The sequence below is a fragment of the Tenrec ecaudatus genome, chromosome 4, assembly GCF_050624435.1.
Source record: "Tenrec ecaudatus isolate mTenEca1 chromosome 4, mTenEca1.hap1, whole genome shotgun sequence".
Taxonomy (NCBI): Eukaryota; Metazoa; Chordata; class Mammalia; order Afrosoricida; family Tenrecidae; genus Tenrec; species Tenrec ecaudatus.
In genome coordinates, this window is record NC_134533.1 from 144580049 (window position 1) to 144599802 (window position 19754).

The 19754-nt window shown below is 37.3% G+C and overlaps 2 protein-coding genes across 5 annotated transcripts in view; one reads left to right on the forward strand and one right to left on the reverse strand.

Annotated features, from left to right (window-relative positions):
- MSL2 (MSL complex subunit 2) overlaps positions 1-11007 on the forward strand; it is a 36110-nt gene extending 25103 nt beyond the window's left edge. The window contains exon 2 of the mRNA XM_075546889.1: positions 6756-11007. Coding sequence (XP_075403004.1) covers positions 6756-8347 — 1592 coding nt within the window. The 3' untranslated portion in view covers positions 8348-11007. The remainder of the gene's footprint in view (positions 1-6755) is intronic.
- Positions 11008-17648: 6641 nt separating this feature from the next.
- Positions 17649-19754, reverse strand: part of PPP2R3A (protein phosphatase 2 regulatory subunit B''alpha) — a 202596-nt gene continuing 200490 nt past the window's right edge. For all 4 annotated transcript variants that reach the window (XM_075546885.1, XM_075546883.1, XM_075546886.1 and 1 more), the window contains one exon: positions 17649-19053. In XM_075546885.1, the coding sequence (XP_075403000.1) occupies positions 18927-19053 (127 nt within the window). In that variant the 3' untranslated portion in view covers positions 17649-18926. The remainder of the gene's footprint in view (positions 19054-19754) is intronic.

The window sequence follows — 19754 nt, forward strand, 5'->3', positions numbered from 1 at the left end:
ATAATTTTTCAGTTATATTAAAAATTTTGCAATCATCACCACAATCAATGTCAGAACATTTTCTTCTTGTATTCATTATTGTTAGCATATTTCCGTCTATTCTCCCCTGCCATGATCCTAGCTAATTATGAATCTAGTTGCTGTCACTATAGATATACATATCCTAAATTTCATGTATAGAAAATCATGCAAAAACAAACCAACAGTGACAAAATGACAGAGGAAAAAAGAAAGAAAATATTAATAACTGAAATAATTTTAAAATCTGTCAAAAGGGAAATCAAATGGTAAGGTATTATATTTTATCTATACAATAATTGACTTTATGTAGTTAGCTCTCTGATAGCAATGAATTCTCATCTCTGGACTATGATCATAGCTTCTTTAGGTGGGCATTAATAAAACAATACCTCAAAACCACTCATTGCGATCTTGACTTGTAGCGCCCCTTTAGGGACAGGGTAAAACTGCCTCTCTGGGTTTCTGAGTTTGTTAATCTCTCCCTCTACAAGGGCAGAAACCTCATGTTTCTTCCTTCTAGGTTATTAACAGGTGATTAGTTTTGAGATTAACAGCCCAACTCTTAACCAGCCACACCAGCAGGCTCCTTTGTATTTACTCATTTTAAGCTTGGGTTGTCCATTCTCCAAGGGAATGAGATTCCTAGTAGTCAGTCGGATTTGTAGGTCTGAAGTCCAGAAGTAAAAGGTTTGAGCGGAAGATGCAGTTTTGGAAGTCAGTTCTTTATAAAACAGTTAACATCAACTTTATGGGTAAGTCACTAAGTAGTGTTAAACTTTTGAGTAGTGTCTACTTCAATGGGGGAAAAGATTCATTATCCCTGTGAACCATTTCTGTCTGCATATGTACATCAACTGGGGAGTGTGATTTAGTAAAAATTACTAAGGAATACAGAATAATATATGCATTATAATTAAAATGATAATATACTTAAATTAAAGGGAATATAATATACTGAAAATATATACTGAGTATAGAGGAAAGATCTAGTACAGACTATGGGCCCTGGAATTAAGGAGAAGACAGAAGGATGTAGAGGAGATAGAGTAGAATGTAGTCAGTATTAGGGGAGAAGGGAAGGAATATTTCAAAGAAAAATAATCAGAATGCCTTTCATTGCTATGGGGAATAACAAGTTGTGCCTTCGATTAGAAGACTGATTCTTGGGAAATACTTAAGCATATGAAAGTTGCTGCAGGGAAGGAAGGGGGAAGGTAAGTCAAGAGATCTAGTATGTTGGTTTGACTACAGCTAGATGTGTAACCAGAGGGAGGACGGAAATTTTACTAATTCTGTGTAGGGTAGGTAGGATGAGGTGTGGGGAGAGGGAGAATATTTAAAATGATAAGGCTGTCTAATTTGAAGTCATGAAAAAGGGGGAGTGGAAATGGAAAAGCTATTATTGAACTTCTGTGATTATTATAGAAATTTTAATGTATAAGAGAACTTTCATACACATTAACCTCAACAGTTACTAGTGAGAAATAATCAGAAATGTTAAATGATATAATGTAATGAAAGAAACTGATTAATTTGCATGGTATCACATACAGAAAGCACAACATCATTAGGGCATGTTGGGGATGGAGCAAAAAGTCGGGGGCATGTAGAACAAAGATCTTAGCATACAATTGCTATGACAGCCACCGTCCCCCACCTCACCTCTTTTTTCTATTGCTTGTTTTTATTTTTAGTTATCTTGTGTGCATTAATATTTTTCTCCCTGACAGTGTGAGATAAGTCTCATGACACTTTTATCTGATTCTTTGAAATATTTTTAGTCTTTTTTATTTTATAGAAGTTAATTTCATTGTGATCATTTCCATTTAAGCTGTAAAATGATTTTATTTTTGTCTATTATGTCTAATTAGTCATATTACATTTTAACCTATAATTTCTGCCATTGTAAGTCGTATGGTCATTATTACTATCAAGTCCAATATTCATAGATCTGTACTTTTTAGTCATTAACAGTTTTGCAACTTAGCAATATTGTTTTGACTTGTCCTTGTCTCACATACCCCTTTCCCAGTTAAGCTTAATTTTTCCATAAATCTGGTCAAAATACTAGTGGAACTAAGTAAGTGTCCTCATAGTTAAAGTGGAGAATCAAAAGGTCTTGCTTCAGAAGTAAGACAGTTTTAATAGAAAAAATTAAAAAAATTATTTTGTCACTTTTACCAGTGGGTGTTTGGAAATGAGTGGAATTACCATGTTCTTTGCTCAAAATTGGCATCAGTTATGTATTCAATAAAGTTTGCTAAGAGGATAGTTGGTGTGAATGCCAAGGCTGAGTGCCTATCTCCTGTTCAGAAAAAAAAAAACAAGCTTGGTGGAGACCTAGGCACAGTTTGTCCATTTATTTAGGTCTTTTATGTGGTTCACTCAGACTTAGGCCGCTTTGTAAATGATGATTCTTGGCAGGTAGAAGAATGTGGGTGGGTTGATGATAACCCTAGTGTTAACTTTGGTATATTAATATTGTTAGGAAAGGCTTTGAATAAATGGTCTGTGTTAAATCTGTTTAATAGAAGGAAAGATTCTGGCCCTAAAAACATGTTGATTGAGGAAATAGGATTTTTTTGATGGTAGAATTAAAGCCTTTTTTTCCCTAAGGCATTCATAAAAATTTTTTCTTGATAATTAAATGTTAACTGTTTTGTCTTTAATCCTTTTATTGTGGGCTCGAACAGCTCTTAGAAAAATCCATACATCCATTGTGTCAAGCACATTTGCATATATGTTGCCATCATCCTTTTCAAACTAATTTTCTACTTGAGCCCTTGGTCTCAGCTTATTTTTTTTATTTATTCATTTTTATTATTGGGGCCTTGTGTAACTCTTACCACAATCCATCCATCCATCCATCCATCCATCCATCCATCCATCCATCCTGTCAAGCACATTTGTACATTTGTTGTTCTCATCATTCTCAAAACATTCGCTTTCTGCTTGAGCCCTTGGTATCAGCTCATTTTTCCCCCTCCTCCCTGCTTCCCCTCCCTCTTGAACCCTTGATAATTTATAAATTGTTATTATTTTGTCAAATCTTAACACTGTCCCATGTTTCTCTTCACCCACTTTTCTGTCGTCCACCCGCCAGGGAGGAAGTTATATGTAGATCCTTATAATCGGTTCCCCTTTTCCACCCCCCCCCACCTTAAGAAAATGTATCACAAGACAAGTTAATGATGTCTAAGATCTGTTTTAAACTTTGTACGTGGCATAATCTTGATTAATCTAGGTAAATGGGTTTGTGTGTGTTTATTATACTGTTTTCTGCTTGAAATTTTCTATAATAAAATGCTTCACTAAAACTAAAGGCATTAAGAAATCTGATATTAAATCTTAGTAATTTATTTACTAACATTCCTATATTTTCAGAAATACAACAATGGTATTCTAAAACTAAGTCTTAGTTATAAATGGCTAACTTGGGCAAGGACTGTTTAGGGGTGACAGAATCATCTAGTATTATGTAAATAGGACACAAGTATCAAGTTCATTTAATTACAGAGTCACATGGACTATGTAAATATTATAAAATAAGAATTCAAGTGCAGTGAAAATGGTGTCTCTATGTATAAAATTCTATGAAACACGATCTAAGCTAAAATAAACCCTCATTTGTTTGCTAGTTGTGATATTGATACAGTTGATAATAAAAACTGGATCTTAGCATGCACACAACACACACTCTCTCTCCCCCCTCCCTCCCACTTCTCCATCTCTCCCCCTCTCTTTCCACCCCACTTTAAAGGAGAGTTTACCAGGGAGTGACATGTTTTTCTTGACTCAAGATTGTCCATCTGTTTTAATTTTTTGTGGGGAGATGTGGCTCTTAAAATCTTATATGATAATTTGGGGTAGCTTCCTTAGAGACATACAATTGGTATGTGCTAACACTGATCCTAGCTAATAATATCTCCACTTATTTGCCAGCATGCACTTTACTTTTTCGATCATAATCATCTTAGTGTGAAGTTAAAGTTATATTTTATTGTGGTTTTAATTTGCAACTCTAAAACTAATGATGATGAACACCTTTTCTTGTCCTGGTGGTCATTTGTATTTCTTACTTGATGAAATATTTGCTCAAATCCTTTGTCTTTTTTTTATTGTATTGTTTATATTTTTGTTGTATATTTGGGATATTAAATCCTTATTGAATATGGGGTTCCCAGCTATTTTCTTCCATTCTGTGGGCTCTTTGTTTTATTGATAAAAGTCTAATTTTTCTGTCTTGTTGCTCCCATGCATTTAGTTTCATATCAAAGAGTTCATTGTTAAAAACAGTAGCACCCCAAACAGTACCTTGTAATTGTTTTATGGCTGTGGTGCTGAGATTTAGGTCATTTATCCATTTTTATTAATCAGAGGGTCTGAAAAGTTTGTGACACTCTTGAGTAAGTTTTCAGCTAATACTATTACAACCACATTGTTTGGGTCCTGCAGCTCTATATGTTATGTATATGGAAGTAGATAGCACAGAGCAACTGGAGAATTTAAACCTCTGTACTTTTTAGTGAGCACTTAATCATAGTGCCACTAGGGATCCTCTCCATAATCTGTTAAAAGGGAGCAATGTTTAAAAAATATTTTTTTTCCTGATTGCTAGTGCTTTTACTCATCTATATTTATTTAATTTTATTGGGATCTCTATTTCCTTCTAACAACTCCAGACTTAAGTTTGCTCTTCTTCTAGTTGCTCAAGTGGTAAAATTATTGATTTGAGGTCTTTTTAAGGTAGGCATTTCCTCTGAACACTGCCTTTATTGCATCCCCTAGGTTTACTGTGTTGTATTTTCATTTTCATTCACTTTTCCATATTTTGTAGTTTTTTTGTGTGTGTGATTGATGGTTGTTCCTAATTCTTTTATGCATGTATGTTGTTGAGAGTACAGTATACATAGCAGCACATACACCAACAATTTCTACATTGATTACATTCATTAAATTGTAGTTTTCTCTGATTTCTTGAATCATTAGTAGTTTATTTCCACATATTTTGAATTGTTTTCAATAATTCCTGCTCATAATTATCTAGTTTTGTTCCATTGTGGCTTAAAATAACTTTCTGATTTTAGTCTTTTAAAACTTGAGTTATTGAGACTTGTTTTGTCACCTGGAATATGTTTGATCTATTTATTTGTATAGTCATGTGTTACTTAATATCCATGGGATGCTCTGAGAAATAGGACACTGATTTGGACATAATGGGAATACTGTGTTATATCCAGGTAGGTAGTCCCAGATTATGAATGATTCCACTCCTCTTACCTTTTAGGCAAAGGTACACTTCTTATCTAATGCCAATTAGTTTAATGTTTGTCTTAATATGATAGTATATCATAAGCTTTTCTATTCATGAAAAACAATTCAGAATACATCAAAATATGTAACAATACAACAACATTTTGATTTGTTTTGCAAAATCGCACCTGTTCTTTATTATGGACCACTGTATGTACCTTGAATCTGAAATAAAATTAGTTTTATGGGCATTGGCATCAACATGTGGTCAACACATGGTCAGACATTGCCCTAATGCATGTTAATGTGGGCACATGAATGTACTGTTGGTCAAGTTCTTTATTTCCTTATTGATCTTTTTTCTAGATGTTCTTCTGTCTGTTACTGAAAGTGGTGCATGGAATTCCTTTCTATATTGTACCAACTGCCTTTTTCCACCCTTCAATTCTTAGTATTGATTTCATATGTTTTGGGGCTCTGATGTTTATAATAATGGAGCTCTGATAGTTATAATTGCTTTATTTTTTAATGAATTAACTTAACTCTTAAATTTTGCCTTAAAGCTTATTTTGTGTGATCTTGTACTTTTTTGTTACCATTCTGTTCAAGTCTCAAATATTGTATGTAAAATATTGAAAATTTTATATAAATGCACAGTATCATCGTTTCACTTACAAATTAATAATACATAATTGTTTTTAATTAAGATAAGCTGTTTATTAAAGAAAAAGTGGTTTCTTTCACGTGTCAATTTCATGTGTTTCTGAAGAGACAGGTATATTAGAAATGTCTGTAAATCTAGTGTTACACCAGGTTTGGGTTGTTGAGGGTAGGTTTGTCTTTACAGCCAAAGAGGCAGTATTCTTTGGTCCTCTGCCGAATGGAGATGTTTATAGTTAAGAGAGCACAAGTTGAGGCAGTTTTCATCCTCATACTGGGCTTACTTTCTTTTGGTCTCCTGTGCACAGATGTACAAAATTCCTTAAGGCAGGCCAGGAGAGTGTGAAGTTTGGGATTGTTCTGTCTTGTTTACCCTAATGAGAGCTAGTTGTGGATCCCCCTATTCAGATTCTGAGAAGCCAATTTTAGAATGTCTCTGGGTCTTGCATGAGATCAACTGTGAGGCAAGAGACTGAGTCCTCTTACCACAGAGGCTGCTGGATCACACAGGGCAACACTGATGGGGAGCGCTAAGGGAAGTAGACAATGGCGGCAGCCCCAGAACAGAATCCTCCAGCTTCCCACTAATGGAGAAGAAGAGAAAGCTTTGCAATGTAGAAATAGGGGGGACTGTGGTATTAAGATGAAGTGAACTGTTGAACATTTTTCTGTATACACACACAGACAGACACACGTTTTCCAATAAGTTTTAACCCATTTCAGTCTTGACAGATTATTTATAATCTTGTAATATTTCCAGTTTATCAAAGTGTCTATTTATGTCACTAAATTTTTTGCTTTCCTCCTTTTTCTCCCCTTAGGACATTTGCTACAAGATCCTATTGCACCCACCAACTCCACCTGCCAACACTATGTCTGCAAAACTTGTAAAGGCAAGAAAATGATGATGAAACCTTCATGTAGCTGGTGCAAAGACTATGAGCAGTTTGAGGAAAACAAACAGTTAAGCATCCTCGTGAACTGCTACAAAAAATTATGCGAATATATAACACAGACTACATTGGCACGTGATATAATAGAAGCAGTCGACTGTTCTTCTGATATTTTGGCTTTGCTTAATGATGGATCACTGTTTTGTGAGGAGACAGAAAAACCCTCAGATTCATCCTTTACTTTGTGTTTGACACATTCCCCTTTACCTTCGACCTCAGAACCTACAACTGATCCTCAAGCTAGTTTATCTCCAATATCTGAAAGTACCCTCAGCATTGCTATTGGCAGTTCTGTTATCAATGGTTTGCCTACTTATAATGGGCTTTCAATAGATAGATTTGGTATAAATATTCCTTCACCTGAACATTCAAATACAATTGATGTATGTAACACTGTTGACATAAAAACTGAGGATCTATCTGACAGCCTGCCACCTGTCTGTGACACGGTAGCCAGTGACTTATGCTCCCCGGGCATTGATATCTGCAGTTTCAGTGAAGATATAAAACCTGGTGACTCTCTATTACTAAGTGTTGAAGAAGTACTCCGCAGCTTAGAAACTGTTTCAAATACAGAGGTTTGTTGTCCTAATTTGCAGCCTAACTTGGAAACCACTGTATCCAATGGACCTTTTCTGCAACTTTCTTCCCAGTCTCTTAGCCATAACGTTTTCATGTCCACTAGTCCTGCACTTCATGGATTATCATGCACAGCAGCAACTCCGAAAGTAGCAAAATTGAATAGAAAAAGATCCAGATCAGAAAGCGACAGCGAGAAGGTTCAGCCACTTCCAATTTCTACCATTATTCGAGGCCCAACATTGGGGGCATCTGCTCCTGTGACAGTGAAACGGGAGAGCAAAATCTCTCTTCAGCCTATAGCAACTGTTCCCAATGGGGGCACAACCCCCAAAATCAGCAAAACTGTACTCTTATCAACTAAAAGCATGAAAAAGAGTCATGAACATGGATCCAAGAAATCTCACTCTAAAACTAAGCCAGGTATTCTTAAAAAAGACAAAACAGTAAAGGAAAAGATTCCTAGTCATCATTTTATGCCAGGAAGTCCTACCAAGACTGTGTATAAAAAACCCCAGGAAAAGAAAGGGTGTAAATGTGGGCGTGCTACTCAAAATCCAAGTGTTCTTACATGCCGCGGCCAACGCTGCCCTTGTTATTCTAACCGCAAAGCCTGCTTAGATTGTATATGTCGAGGCTGCCAAAACTCCTATATGGCCAATGGGGAGAAGAAGCTGGAGGCGTTTGCCGTGCCAGAAAAGGCCTTGGAGCAAACCAGGCTCACTTTGGGCATTAACGTGACGAGCATTGCTGTACGCAATGCCAGTACAAGTACCAGTGTAATTAATGTCACAGGGTCCCCAGTAACAACATTTTTAGCTGCCAGTACACATGATGATAAAAGTTTGGATGAGACGATAGACATGAGATTTGACTGTTAAATAAATCAGTGGGTCTTTAGACCTATCTCTGGTAGGGAAATAGCTACAGTTTTACGGCAGCTATGGTTCTGTTGGTTTAACTTGCCGGAGCTCCTGCATATAGATCACTTGTATCAAGTGTTTTCATTGCTAAGTTATATGTGTTAGTGTCGGGGAAATAGTTTGCAGATAATGGAGGAGTAACCCTACAACTATATGTTCTTAGTTCTTACAGAACCTCATAGTTTGAGAACAAATGCTGATGCAACTGATTTATACAAAATGAACTTTGGCAAGGAAAATAACATTAACCTCATTGTTTATGGTCATGCTTTGTGCATAATCAAAGTTTATGATTAAATGTAAGGAAGTGGTATCTAGTCAGTTCATAAAGATTGTGCTTTTTTTTTTATTTTTGGAGGAAAAGTTTGTTACTGCCTTCAGATGCCATTGATATTTCTCCTGTTGAAAAGCTGATGTGTCCAGCTCAACCTTTGGGCTGACGTAATACCATTTCTGATCATGAAAATTGGCTACGTGGTGTATGTAGCAGTTCTTAATCAGCAGTATTATGAAGGAAAATTTATTTACCCCTCATTAGAATGTTTAAGAAGTCTGTCTTAAAAAAATGAACAAATTCTGCATAGTTATTTATGCTACAGAACTCTTCTGAGTTGAACCCATTTTGTTTTTAGTTATCTGACTCATTTCTGGGGGAAAATAATCAAAATCTTGTCTTCACTTCAAACAATGTTCCAATTGATAAATGAAGTGGAGAAGAACAACTTTATTACAGAGGTAATTGAATTTGGACTATATAGTATGTGACAGAAGTTAAAACAATTATTAAAATGTTTTACTAAGAAATTTGGGATTATTTAAAATGATGCCCTTAAACTAATGCTACTTAAAAAAAATTTTTGTTTCTAATAGTTTGTTTGCCACAGATTTTATTTTGAATTTTTATGTTTTGGGGTGCTATTTATTAAGAAGGTTTCTTTGTAGAAGCCTAATGAAAAGGCCTTTTTATGAATCTGTGCATTTAGGAAGGTTTGAAGCTAAGAAGGTTTTCTTAAGGATGCTCTTTTGCATGTAAAGCACAAACTTATGTTTCAGTTTAAATGCACTTCTTTTTAATCTTTATGGGAAGGCACTTGAGTTACAAACATTCTGCTGAAGGGGGGAAATCTAGTCAGTTTCTTTAAAGAGCACAGCCCAATTAAAACAAGAGCTGGCTTAGGTTGTAAAGAAATGAATGACCTGATGAATTTTGGAGTTTCTGCTTTGACAGTGCTTGCTTAAAAATACTGCTGGAAAATTTCCAATTTCTACTACGTTCACCATCTCTAGTGAGATCGGACATATGTTGAAGTGATGTTTTGATTTGGCACACAGCATGTTCAATGATGGTTACTCACCCAGTACAAGACGTGGAGAAGAAACCTTTGGACACAGAGCGAGATGACACCTCCTTCTGTTTTGTAGTGTATCCTGGTGTCATTTTCTGTGAATGTGGTCAGATAGAGTTGTTTTTGTTGTTGTTGTTTTTTTCTCCTTCTCCTTTGTCTTTTTGGTGGGGTGGGGGTGGGCTAAAGCCATAGGAAGAAAAGTGTGATGTATGTGTCCAGTATGTACTATTTTGTTTTTGTTTTGCAAGAAGAGTTGAACTATTTTTGATAACAAGAGTAAATGGTGGAAAATGCTTCTTAGTTGTCTTGTCTTTATTTGCTTTCCAAGTTTTTTGAAATTTTATTTAAATCCTTTAAGTGTTAGCAGTGTCTTATGAAACATGTATTTGCCTAAAATTTGTATTAATTTTGTGTTGAACCCAGTTGCCCTGCTATATAAACTTGTAAATCTGTTCTTTATTCACTAATGATCACTGCAAAAATGATAGAAATGAGATTGTACACCTGGGTGATTAGGATATATTTTGCAAATAATCTCCCCAAATTTCCTAATACTATGATCTTCAAATTCATAAAGAACTTTATTGCTTCCCAAGTTTGATAATAGCACTTTTGTGTTTTTGATGCATGGGAGGTTGGCAATAAGACAAAGTGGAAATCATTAGTATGTGAGGGCTTTGATTGTTATGTAATATTGCCAATGATGAATTCAGGTTGTTTTTAGCACAAGTTTCTCTTTTATCCTGATATTCTCACTGCCACATTTTTGGAAACCTGTATTACACCTTAAAACTACCAATAAATGTTAGTTTTCTAATTCTATGTTGTAGAATACTGAGGAGTTTGGGATAGCATGCTCTGAGTGGTCTGCTTTATACTTTTGGGGAAGACTAATTACAGTGCCTTGATTTTTGTATTTTTCTTTATAACCTGAGTTAATTGGAGAATGGTGACCAATGGCTAACTAGGCCATGGTTGAGAGAGGATTACCACAGTAAATGGATTTAGTTCATGAGGATTTGAAGCCACTGGACATGAACAGCATTTAATGTGACATATCTTCAGAGTTTGGGGCCTTAATAAAAATGATCAAATGTTTTTTTTTCTCATTTGATTAGGTTAGGTAAGAAGTTCTAGAACTGCCAGTTTATCTTTTTTGGTTTGCTTCATTAAGTCTACATTTCTACGCAGAGATGTAGGCTGGTCCTAGGATAAAGAATTTGTCTTATTGTGGTTTGGCTTTCAAAACAATTCCATGGTGATGTTCCTGAGGAAAAGGAACAGTTTACGGTGATCAGATGGAAAATAAAATTGTTCTTTTCCATATCATAGGTAATTGTTCTTTTCCATATCATAGGTAATAAGTGTTTGGCAGAGTTCAAATTACAGCCTAAATCCAATACTTGAATTGACATTTTGTATTTTTCCTACTGTGTTTGAAAGAGTTACCCACATAACACACACTTACACAGTGTCTGCAAGCTGCCTTACAGGGAAAGCTAAACTCCCCTTTGAACGGCTCACCTTCACTCTGAAACCAGTCAGTAGGTTCTTAGTTGTCGGCATTGTCTTAGTTCTCCAGGGCTGCTGTGAAAGAAAATAGCACATGGGTGGTTTTGACAGACATGCGTATTGTCTTAACAGTTCAGGAAACTCAAAGTCTGAATTCAGGGTGCCAGTCCTCTGTCAGCTAGCTCTGGGGGAAGAAGGTCCTTTTCTTTCTAGGTTCATAGTTTTGGTTCCTTGGAGATCACCTAGTGGCTTGGAATCATTGTTCCCCAATCAGTATTTGCTACTTTGCTTAATTAATTCTCATATTAAAGTTGAATCAAGACATAACCTACAAAAACCATGTCTTAAATATCAGCAAAGACCTCCTATTCCTAAATGGGATTGTATCCACAGCCATAGATGCTAACAGTTGCAATACATATTTTGGGGGGACACAATTCAGTCTATTAACGTCCTACTTTTAGACCCTTCCTATATGCAAAACACTTTATCACATCATCCCACGTGTTTAACTTCAAATTAAACATCTCAATTTAGGAATCAAATACAAATGAGATCCTGGGGCAACATTCCTCTTTGTTTACGAACCTGTGAAATCTAGAATACAAGTTACCAGCTTTCAGAGTACAATGGTGGAACAGTCACAGGATAAAGATTTCCAGTATATATAAATTAGATGATTTAAAAAATAAAAATTGGAGGGATGACCAGCAAAGTACCATGTAAGTCCATAACCCAATAGAACTATTATATTTGCTGATAAAATTTGAGAATACGATTCTCAGATTTAGACTAGAGAGGAGGAACCTTTTTCTACCAAGAGCCATCATTTATGGGTCATGCAAAATTACCAACTTAAAAATTGGTCTGGTATATTTGATCAGCCCTGTGGAGTACTGGTTACGAGTGCTGCTTTACCATAGGGTAGCAGTTTGAGTCACCAGCCCTCAATGGGAGAAAGAAGAGACTTATCTACTTAGAAAGTTTGAGGAACTCAAGGGACGGTTTTACCCTGCCCTATAGGGTAATTGATGGCAAAGGTTGGTTGGGGGTGGGGTAGAGGGATGGAAGATAGCTGGAATTGATTCTCTTTGGTGAGTTGTGTCATCTTATCTGGTATTGATTTCATGGGCCATAAGTGGTGCTCAAGCGGAATGTTCCCTGATCTAGACAGTGGCTGCACCCTCAAGACTAAGTGTTGGTCATGATGACAGGAGCCATCTGGACAGGAGCACTACTCCTTTGACTATAGTCGGCCTCTTTCAATTCCTTCTGCTGGTGACCTTGTCCCCTTGACTCTGTCATGTCTATTTTTGTATCTTGTGCATGGAAGCCCTACTTCACTAAGTTCTAGAATTGAGTTAGTAAAGAGCTCCTTGAGTAAGGCTCCTTCCATCTGACCTCTTAAGATGAAGATCTCATTGAATAAAACTAAACTGGCCTCCAAGCAGCACGAGGGATAGTCTTCTATTGGAGGGCAGCTGACAGTTTCTTCGGCTTGTCTCTCCTTTAGAATTAGAGAGGCAGTGTTTTTTTATCTGCCCCCTTTTGATGGGTTTTCCGCTGTGGCAGTTGGCTAGATCTATCAGTCAAGGCTTAATCTCTTTAACAAGAGAATACATGTCCTTTGTGAAAACGATAGTTTGCACAAGAGGATTTTCCAAAGCTAACTTTCATTTTGCACAGTTCATCTTTACGCCTACCTCTTCCTCTTGCATTTCGCTATGTGTCAAGGAGAAACCATTAAGCCCCTTTAAGGTCTTCCTTCGAAATGTCCTAAGTTTTTATAAATTCTGCCTTCCACTAAACACTTCAACCTAATTCAGACTAATTTGCATAAATTGTATTATGCTTCTTCACATGTTCATTTTCTTTTAAAGCCTTCAGAAACATTTAAAAAACATTCTCATAACATTTGCTTTCTACTTGAGCCCTTAACATCAGCTCCTCATTTTCCCCCCTCCCTCCCCACACCTCCTCCCTCATGAACTCTTGATAATTTATAAATCATTATTTTGTCATGTCTTACACTGTCCAGCGTCTCCCTTCACCGATTTTTATGTTGTCCATCCCTCAGGGGGAGGTTATATGTAGATCCTTGTAACTGGTTCTCGCTTTCTACCCTACCTGCCTTCCACCCTCCAGGTATGGCCACTCACCACTGGTCCTGAAGGTGTCGTGTGCCCTGATTCCGTGTTTCCACTTCCTATCTTCACCAGTATATATCTTCTGGCCTAGCCAATTGGCAAAGTAGAATTAGGATCATGATAGTGGAGGGAGGAAACATTTAAGAAGTAAAGTTTCATTGTTGCTACCCTGCCCTCTGACTGGCTCCTCTCCTTCCCATGGCCCTTCAGTAAGGGGTGTCAGTTGCTTACACTTGGGCTTTGGGTCTCCACTCTGCACTCCCCCTCATTTACAATGATGCCTGATACCTTAGCCCTTCGACACCTGGTGGTCACCCAGGCTGGTGTGCTTCCATGTGGGCTTTGTTGTTTCTGAGCTAGATGGCCGCTTGTTTATCTTCAAGCCTTTAAACCCCCAGAAGCTATATCTTTTGATAGCTGGGCACCATCAACTTTCTTCACATTTGCCTATGTCCTCAGTGATATTGGGAAGGTGGGCACCCACTGATAAGATTTTTTTCTTTGATGTCTGACCCTTTCCACACCTTATGGTCACAGGCTGGTGTGCTTCTTCCATGTGGACTTTGATGCTTCTGAGCTAGATGACTGCTTACCTGCAAACCTGTAAGACCCCAGACGCTGCTTCTTTTGATAGCTGGGCAGCATCAGCTTCATATTTGCTAATGCACACATTAGTCTTCAGCGATCCTGTCAGGAAGGTGTGCATCATGGAATGCCAATTTAATAGAACAAAGTGTTCTTGCATTGAGTAATTACTTGAGTGGAGGTCCAATGTCCATCTGCTGCCTTAATACTAAACATATAAATATATGCATGTAGATTTATTTCCCAACCATATATATACATATATATATACACACACATACATGTGTACATGCCTGTATTTAGACATCTATAAATACCCTTTGTCTCCTAGTTCTTTCCTCTATTTCCTTTCCTCTTGTTCCACTATCATTTGGGTTTCAGTAGTTTCTCTCAGTTACATTGCCCTCACCAGGCCTCTCACACCCTCCTTGCTACTAATTTTGGTTCAGTTGTTGCTCCCTTGTCCCTGGGTTGGTCAACACCACCTCCTTATCCCCGTCTCCCCCTCTCCAATGACCCCCTGGAACCATTTGTCATGTTATTTTTGCCTCCAGACTTCATCCAGCCTATCTTATGTATGTAGATAGATCTTCAGAGATAATATGCACCCCAAAACGAGGCATAGTAAGACAAAATAACAAAACAGCAGTGACAACAAAAAACCCACCAATAACCCGTAAAGAAAATTAATTTAAAAAATTTTAAAAAGAAATAAAATCCTGTAAATAGATCAAAGTCTGATTTTTGACATCTAGGCGGGCCAGTCCTTTCAAGGATAGACTCTGGGCCAAAGCGTTGCACCCCCATCGCACTTGACTGGAGGACACATCCAGAAGCACATTTAACATCCATGTTTTTATTAACTTTGTTGTTTTTCAGACAGTAGAGACTTTTCTATAGCTCTCCTAACTAACTTCTAGCCCATGCCAACCTTATCTTTGAAGGCCGTAATTCTACCCATAGTCTCTTACAGGCATTCTAGATTTTTACCATTGGGTGCCTTAAAACGTGAAGCTTCTACCCATCACCCGATTTAAAAACTGCTTCCACAGTTGTGTTAGCACAGCATCTCTACTTCCAGTACCAAATTCTAGTGCCGTTATAACAATACCACAAGTCAAGTAGCTTTAGCAACCATTTCCCCACTGTTTCAAAGGGTTGAAGCAGGATTTGGAGCGCCAGCTCTAAGGAAGGCTTTCTGTGACCTCTGGGAGATCCTTGTCTCTACCTTCCTTAGAGATTCCCATGTGACTTGGCATCAGTTTTCTCCCATCTGTAATGGCTAGTGTCCTTGTTTAGTCTCCTGTTTCTACTTTGACTCAGGACTAATTTACTGCCATCGAGTCAATGGCAACTCAGTTGTCCCTGGGTTTGAGTAGAAAGCCCCCCATGTTTCTCCAGAGGAGTGTCTGGTAGTTTCGAACTGCTGACCTTGGGGTTAGCAGCTAAATATGTAACCACTCATTAAACCTGTCTCAATATAACAAAGATAATCCATTTCCCAAGTGACTATAACTACATGGAGGATAGATAAATATCAAACAACGTGTAATAAAACCTGTTGCCATCATGTTGATTCTGAATCATAGCAACTCAATACATGAAAGACTAAACTCCCTGCCATCAAGTCAATTCTGACTAAACGACCCTATAGGGTAGGGTAGTTCACGGTCCTGTGGGTTTCTGGGACTTATTTACAGGAGTTAGAAAGTCTCATATATTTCTCCTGCTATACATACAAGGAGGCTTTGAAAGTTCATGGAAAAATGGAATTAAAATCATGGACTTTTTCCATGGATTTTTGAAACCTTCATATTGGGGGGAGGGAGGGGGCAAACTTTAAAGGAGCCCTGGCGGAGGCAGTGGTTGGTGCGTTGGGATGCTAACTCCAAGGTCAGCAGTTGAAACCACTGGCTTTCTCTGGAGAAGAATGGGGCTTCCATTTTCACAAAGAGGCCCAGAATTTCACACAGGCAAGTTGACCTGTCCTCAAGGAAGGTCAGGAGGAGTCAGAATATGTTTGGTGGCAGTGAATGAGGTTCTTTCTTTTCTTTTCCTACTTTGTTGTATTTCTAGGGGCTCAAGGAGTTTTACTGAGAATCAAGGTTCATTTGTGCTATTTTTCAAACAATTACAAGTGATAAACCAAAAATGTAGTGATTATCCTAGTTGACCCGTTGGCAACTCTGGGTTCTGCCCACTCAGCCTTTTCCACTTCTGTAGTTTGGTGGGAAGTGTTGTCCCACTTTTGTTATAATCTTGTTGGGGTCTGACTGCATGATTCTGAAGAAATACGCCTCATTTAAAAAACCCTAGCACCAGAGGGCCCTTGGGACATATGTGTTCCACTAATTACATTAAAATCTGTTAAAAATGTACCCCCCTTTTAATCCAAAATGGCTTCCATTACTGAAAACGGTTTCAACAAAAAATTCAAAGCAGAAAATAATGGGTTAACATGATTTGTACTTAATTTGCTTTATTTAGTTCTGCAGAAAGGTTAAAACAAAAGTCATGCAGTCTTTTCCATTCAAACACACCTTAACATTTTAAAACACTGCGCAAAAGACATTATTTTATTGGGTTTTATAAACAGTACATGGTAATAGAAAATAAAATGCAGAGAAAATGCACATTTTCATCTTACTTGATTACCTTGGCAATATTACACTATGAAACGCATATTTCACTGAACAGTATTAAGATGACAACCTTCCATGTATCTTGTCAACAGACAAAAATTTAACAGATTGGAATCTCTAGTTGGGCAGTAATGATTATATTGCTCAGAGAGGCAATATAGTACTGTAGTTCCTCAATTCACATTCTTTAAAACATACCTGAAAATGAACTTTGAGTAACCTAGATTAATTTGAAACTAGCCGTATTTTGAGTGGAATGGCATTGGCAGCTCTACTTTTACAATGACAGATTTGTTTTTAGTGTATGCGCTGCCAAAGTGAGGACAACAGATTTGTTTTTAGACCCAAGATCAAAATGGAAGATGACTTTAGTGAGGAAGAATAAGGTAAAAAGGGAACACTAAATAGTTTTGAGAAATGTATATCAAAAGATGTAATCTTACTGAATTTTCACTTAGAAACAGTCTACACTATGGGCAACAAAACCTTTAAGACATATTTAACTTGTAAAGAGCCAGTATCAATATTTTTATCAGAAGGAAAAACAAATATTTCTTTTCCTTCCCTGGAAAAAAATCCATGTGTTATATGTGATCCTAGTCATTATTTACCAGTAGTTTTAGGTTATTGCATGTATTTTTAAAATGGAGTCATTTGAAGATGTTTAGTTCCATATATATGATTAAATAGGTACTTTTAATAGTGTTCACTGTAACAGTTTTAAACAGTATCAGTTCTAATCAGGAAGGTAAAATAATCTAGGAAGATCTTGTTTCAGGAACTAGAGTTAACTGATGTAGTCCAGAGGTTAGCAGATTTTTGAGACTAAGAGCTAATCCTGTCCCACATTCGAAAATTATTTGAGAGCCATAAATTGATTCTTGACAAAGATGAAATCACTGTTATCTGAATAATATCCTTTAAAAATATTCCATTTCACTTCAGAACCACATACATGTAACTGAAAGAGCCACATATATGGCTCTTGAACTGCAGTTTGCTGACCTCGGTTTTAGCTGATAGTGAGTTTTCTAACTTTTGTTTTGTTTCCAGACCCCACGCTTTGATTTTGCTTGGCCTTCTAACCAGTCAGGGGAACCCAGTTGGTCCTGAAGTGAAACTACTCAGAGACTTTCATGACTTAAGGTTCAAATGAAAAAACAAAACCAAACCCAAAACTAGGGGCAGCTGATTATATAAGTTTTATAAAAACTTAAAAGTTGTTTTGGCATTTATATGAGAATTAGTTTGTGGAAAAGTTAAATCATTTTTTACTTGTAGTTTTATCAACATTTTAATTTTTGTTTCATAGATACTGCAGGATTTGACTGCAAAATTCTTTAACTGTAGAATAAACATGATACCGTTTTCATACCCTTCTGAGGTGGAAAGAACAGTGCTTACTTTGAGGTCTTTATTATCAGCCTACTCTGCATTATTTAGTAAAGAAAGGAGTATAGTATGTTTACTAGTAAGTTTTATATATCATTACTTTTGTCTTTATGCATTCTGATAGTAATAAATGGGGAATCAACTAAGTTGGAAATTAATTCCATAGTCCTTAACAAATGTCAGACAAGTTAAAAGGACCTCCTCCACCCTCAGTGTGAGGCAAATATCTTAATAATTTTTGTCTTGAGATTTTCTACAAGATCCACAGTCTTGACTGAGGAGGAAGTATTCAGAGCTTGTCAGCAAGGTTGGAAGGCCCAGTGGTTACAATACCTGAGGATGTAAAGTGACTCATAGTTTGTCAGGTCACAGCAAAAATCAAGCTGGTTAAGTTCAAGATCTCTGAACTATAGTACACATAATTGAAAGAAGTCTTTGAGATGTTTGGCAGTGCATTTATTACCAGGACCAAGTCAGTTCTGGAGGCCCTTACTGCTTTTTCAAGTTTCAAAAACTTTGACTCAAATTTCTGCAAGTAAAGGTTTCCCCGAGGTGCCTCAGGTATGCTGGCCAGCGTTTCGGCAGCTCCTGCTTCTGTAGAGTCAGCTCTGCTTGGCACCACCCTCCAGGGATCCCCGGTATATTCTGGGGTGTGGAGTGTTGATTTTCAGACTTTTTTTTTTTTTACGGTGATGTACATGATTATATGTGCTCCCAAGGAAAAGTTTTGCAAGGGCTTGGAAACATTCAAAGTCTCCCAAGTTGGGTGTTGTGTCCGGACTTGCTGCTTTAAAACACTTTTAAGGTTGCTACTGCAGATACACACTTGCAGAAATCAAAGTCCTTAAAAAGCAGTATACAAACGAGCATTTCTTCACAAGAAAAACCATTTAAAATGTCTCCCTTTCGTGTACTACTCTTCATCCACTGACTGAAGCTTTCCACATTTCTCTGAAAGGCTTGAGGTTACTATTTTATTGCCTTTGTTGCCAAATTCAGAGGGAGAAACAGGTTCATCTGTGTCATAATCTTCAAAGGAGCTGAAAGAACAAACCAGAAATGAGTTTTTCAAAATGTTTACTTAGAAGTCAGTATGTCAAACTAGAGACTCAAGACCAACCAACAAAGGTGTCCTCACTTGCTAAATGGTGACTCTAAACAACTGAGTGGCCCTGAAGACATCACTTGGAGACATCACTTGAGAGAAGAAAACCCTTTTTTCCCCCTTTTCTGTTCCTTGAAACTCCAAACCATGTTTGGAAGTACCTGGATTGTTATCAAGCTTTCCCTAGGGGAGACAGGCTTAGTGGGAAAGAGCGTGGTGCTAGGTTAGGGAAGGCATGAGGCCCATACATTAGGAGCTTTGTATGAATTGTCATTGACGGAATTATGCAGTTTGGGAAACTCTCTAAACCAAGTTCCTTTTTTTTCATGGCTTTCAAAAGGTATATTTAGATGAGCACATGAGCAGACAACACACAGCCATTCATGTTTTCCTCCACCTTTAAACAGCATACCTAGATGCTCATTCTGAGACGTCCCATGGCTCATGCTCTTTTAAAGAAGCTACTGGTATCTCCTGAAGCCGTCAGGCTATCCTGGAAGGTGTCTTTAGGGAGAGTTGACAGGAATAGATTTTAGCTCTTGGGAATGCTGGCAGGCTGGCTTAATAAATATTTTGAGGTTGCATCTGAGCCCTCCAAAGATCTACATTTGGTTGTCACCACAAAGTGGGTGATTC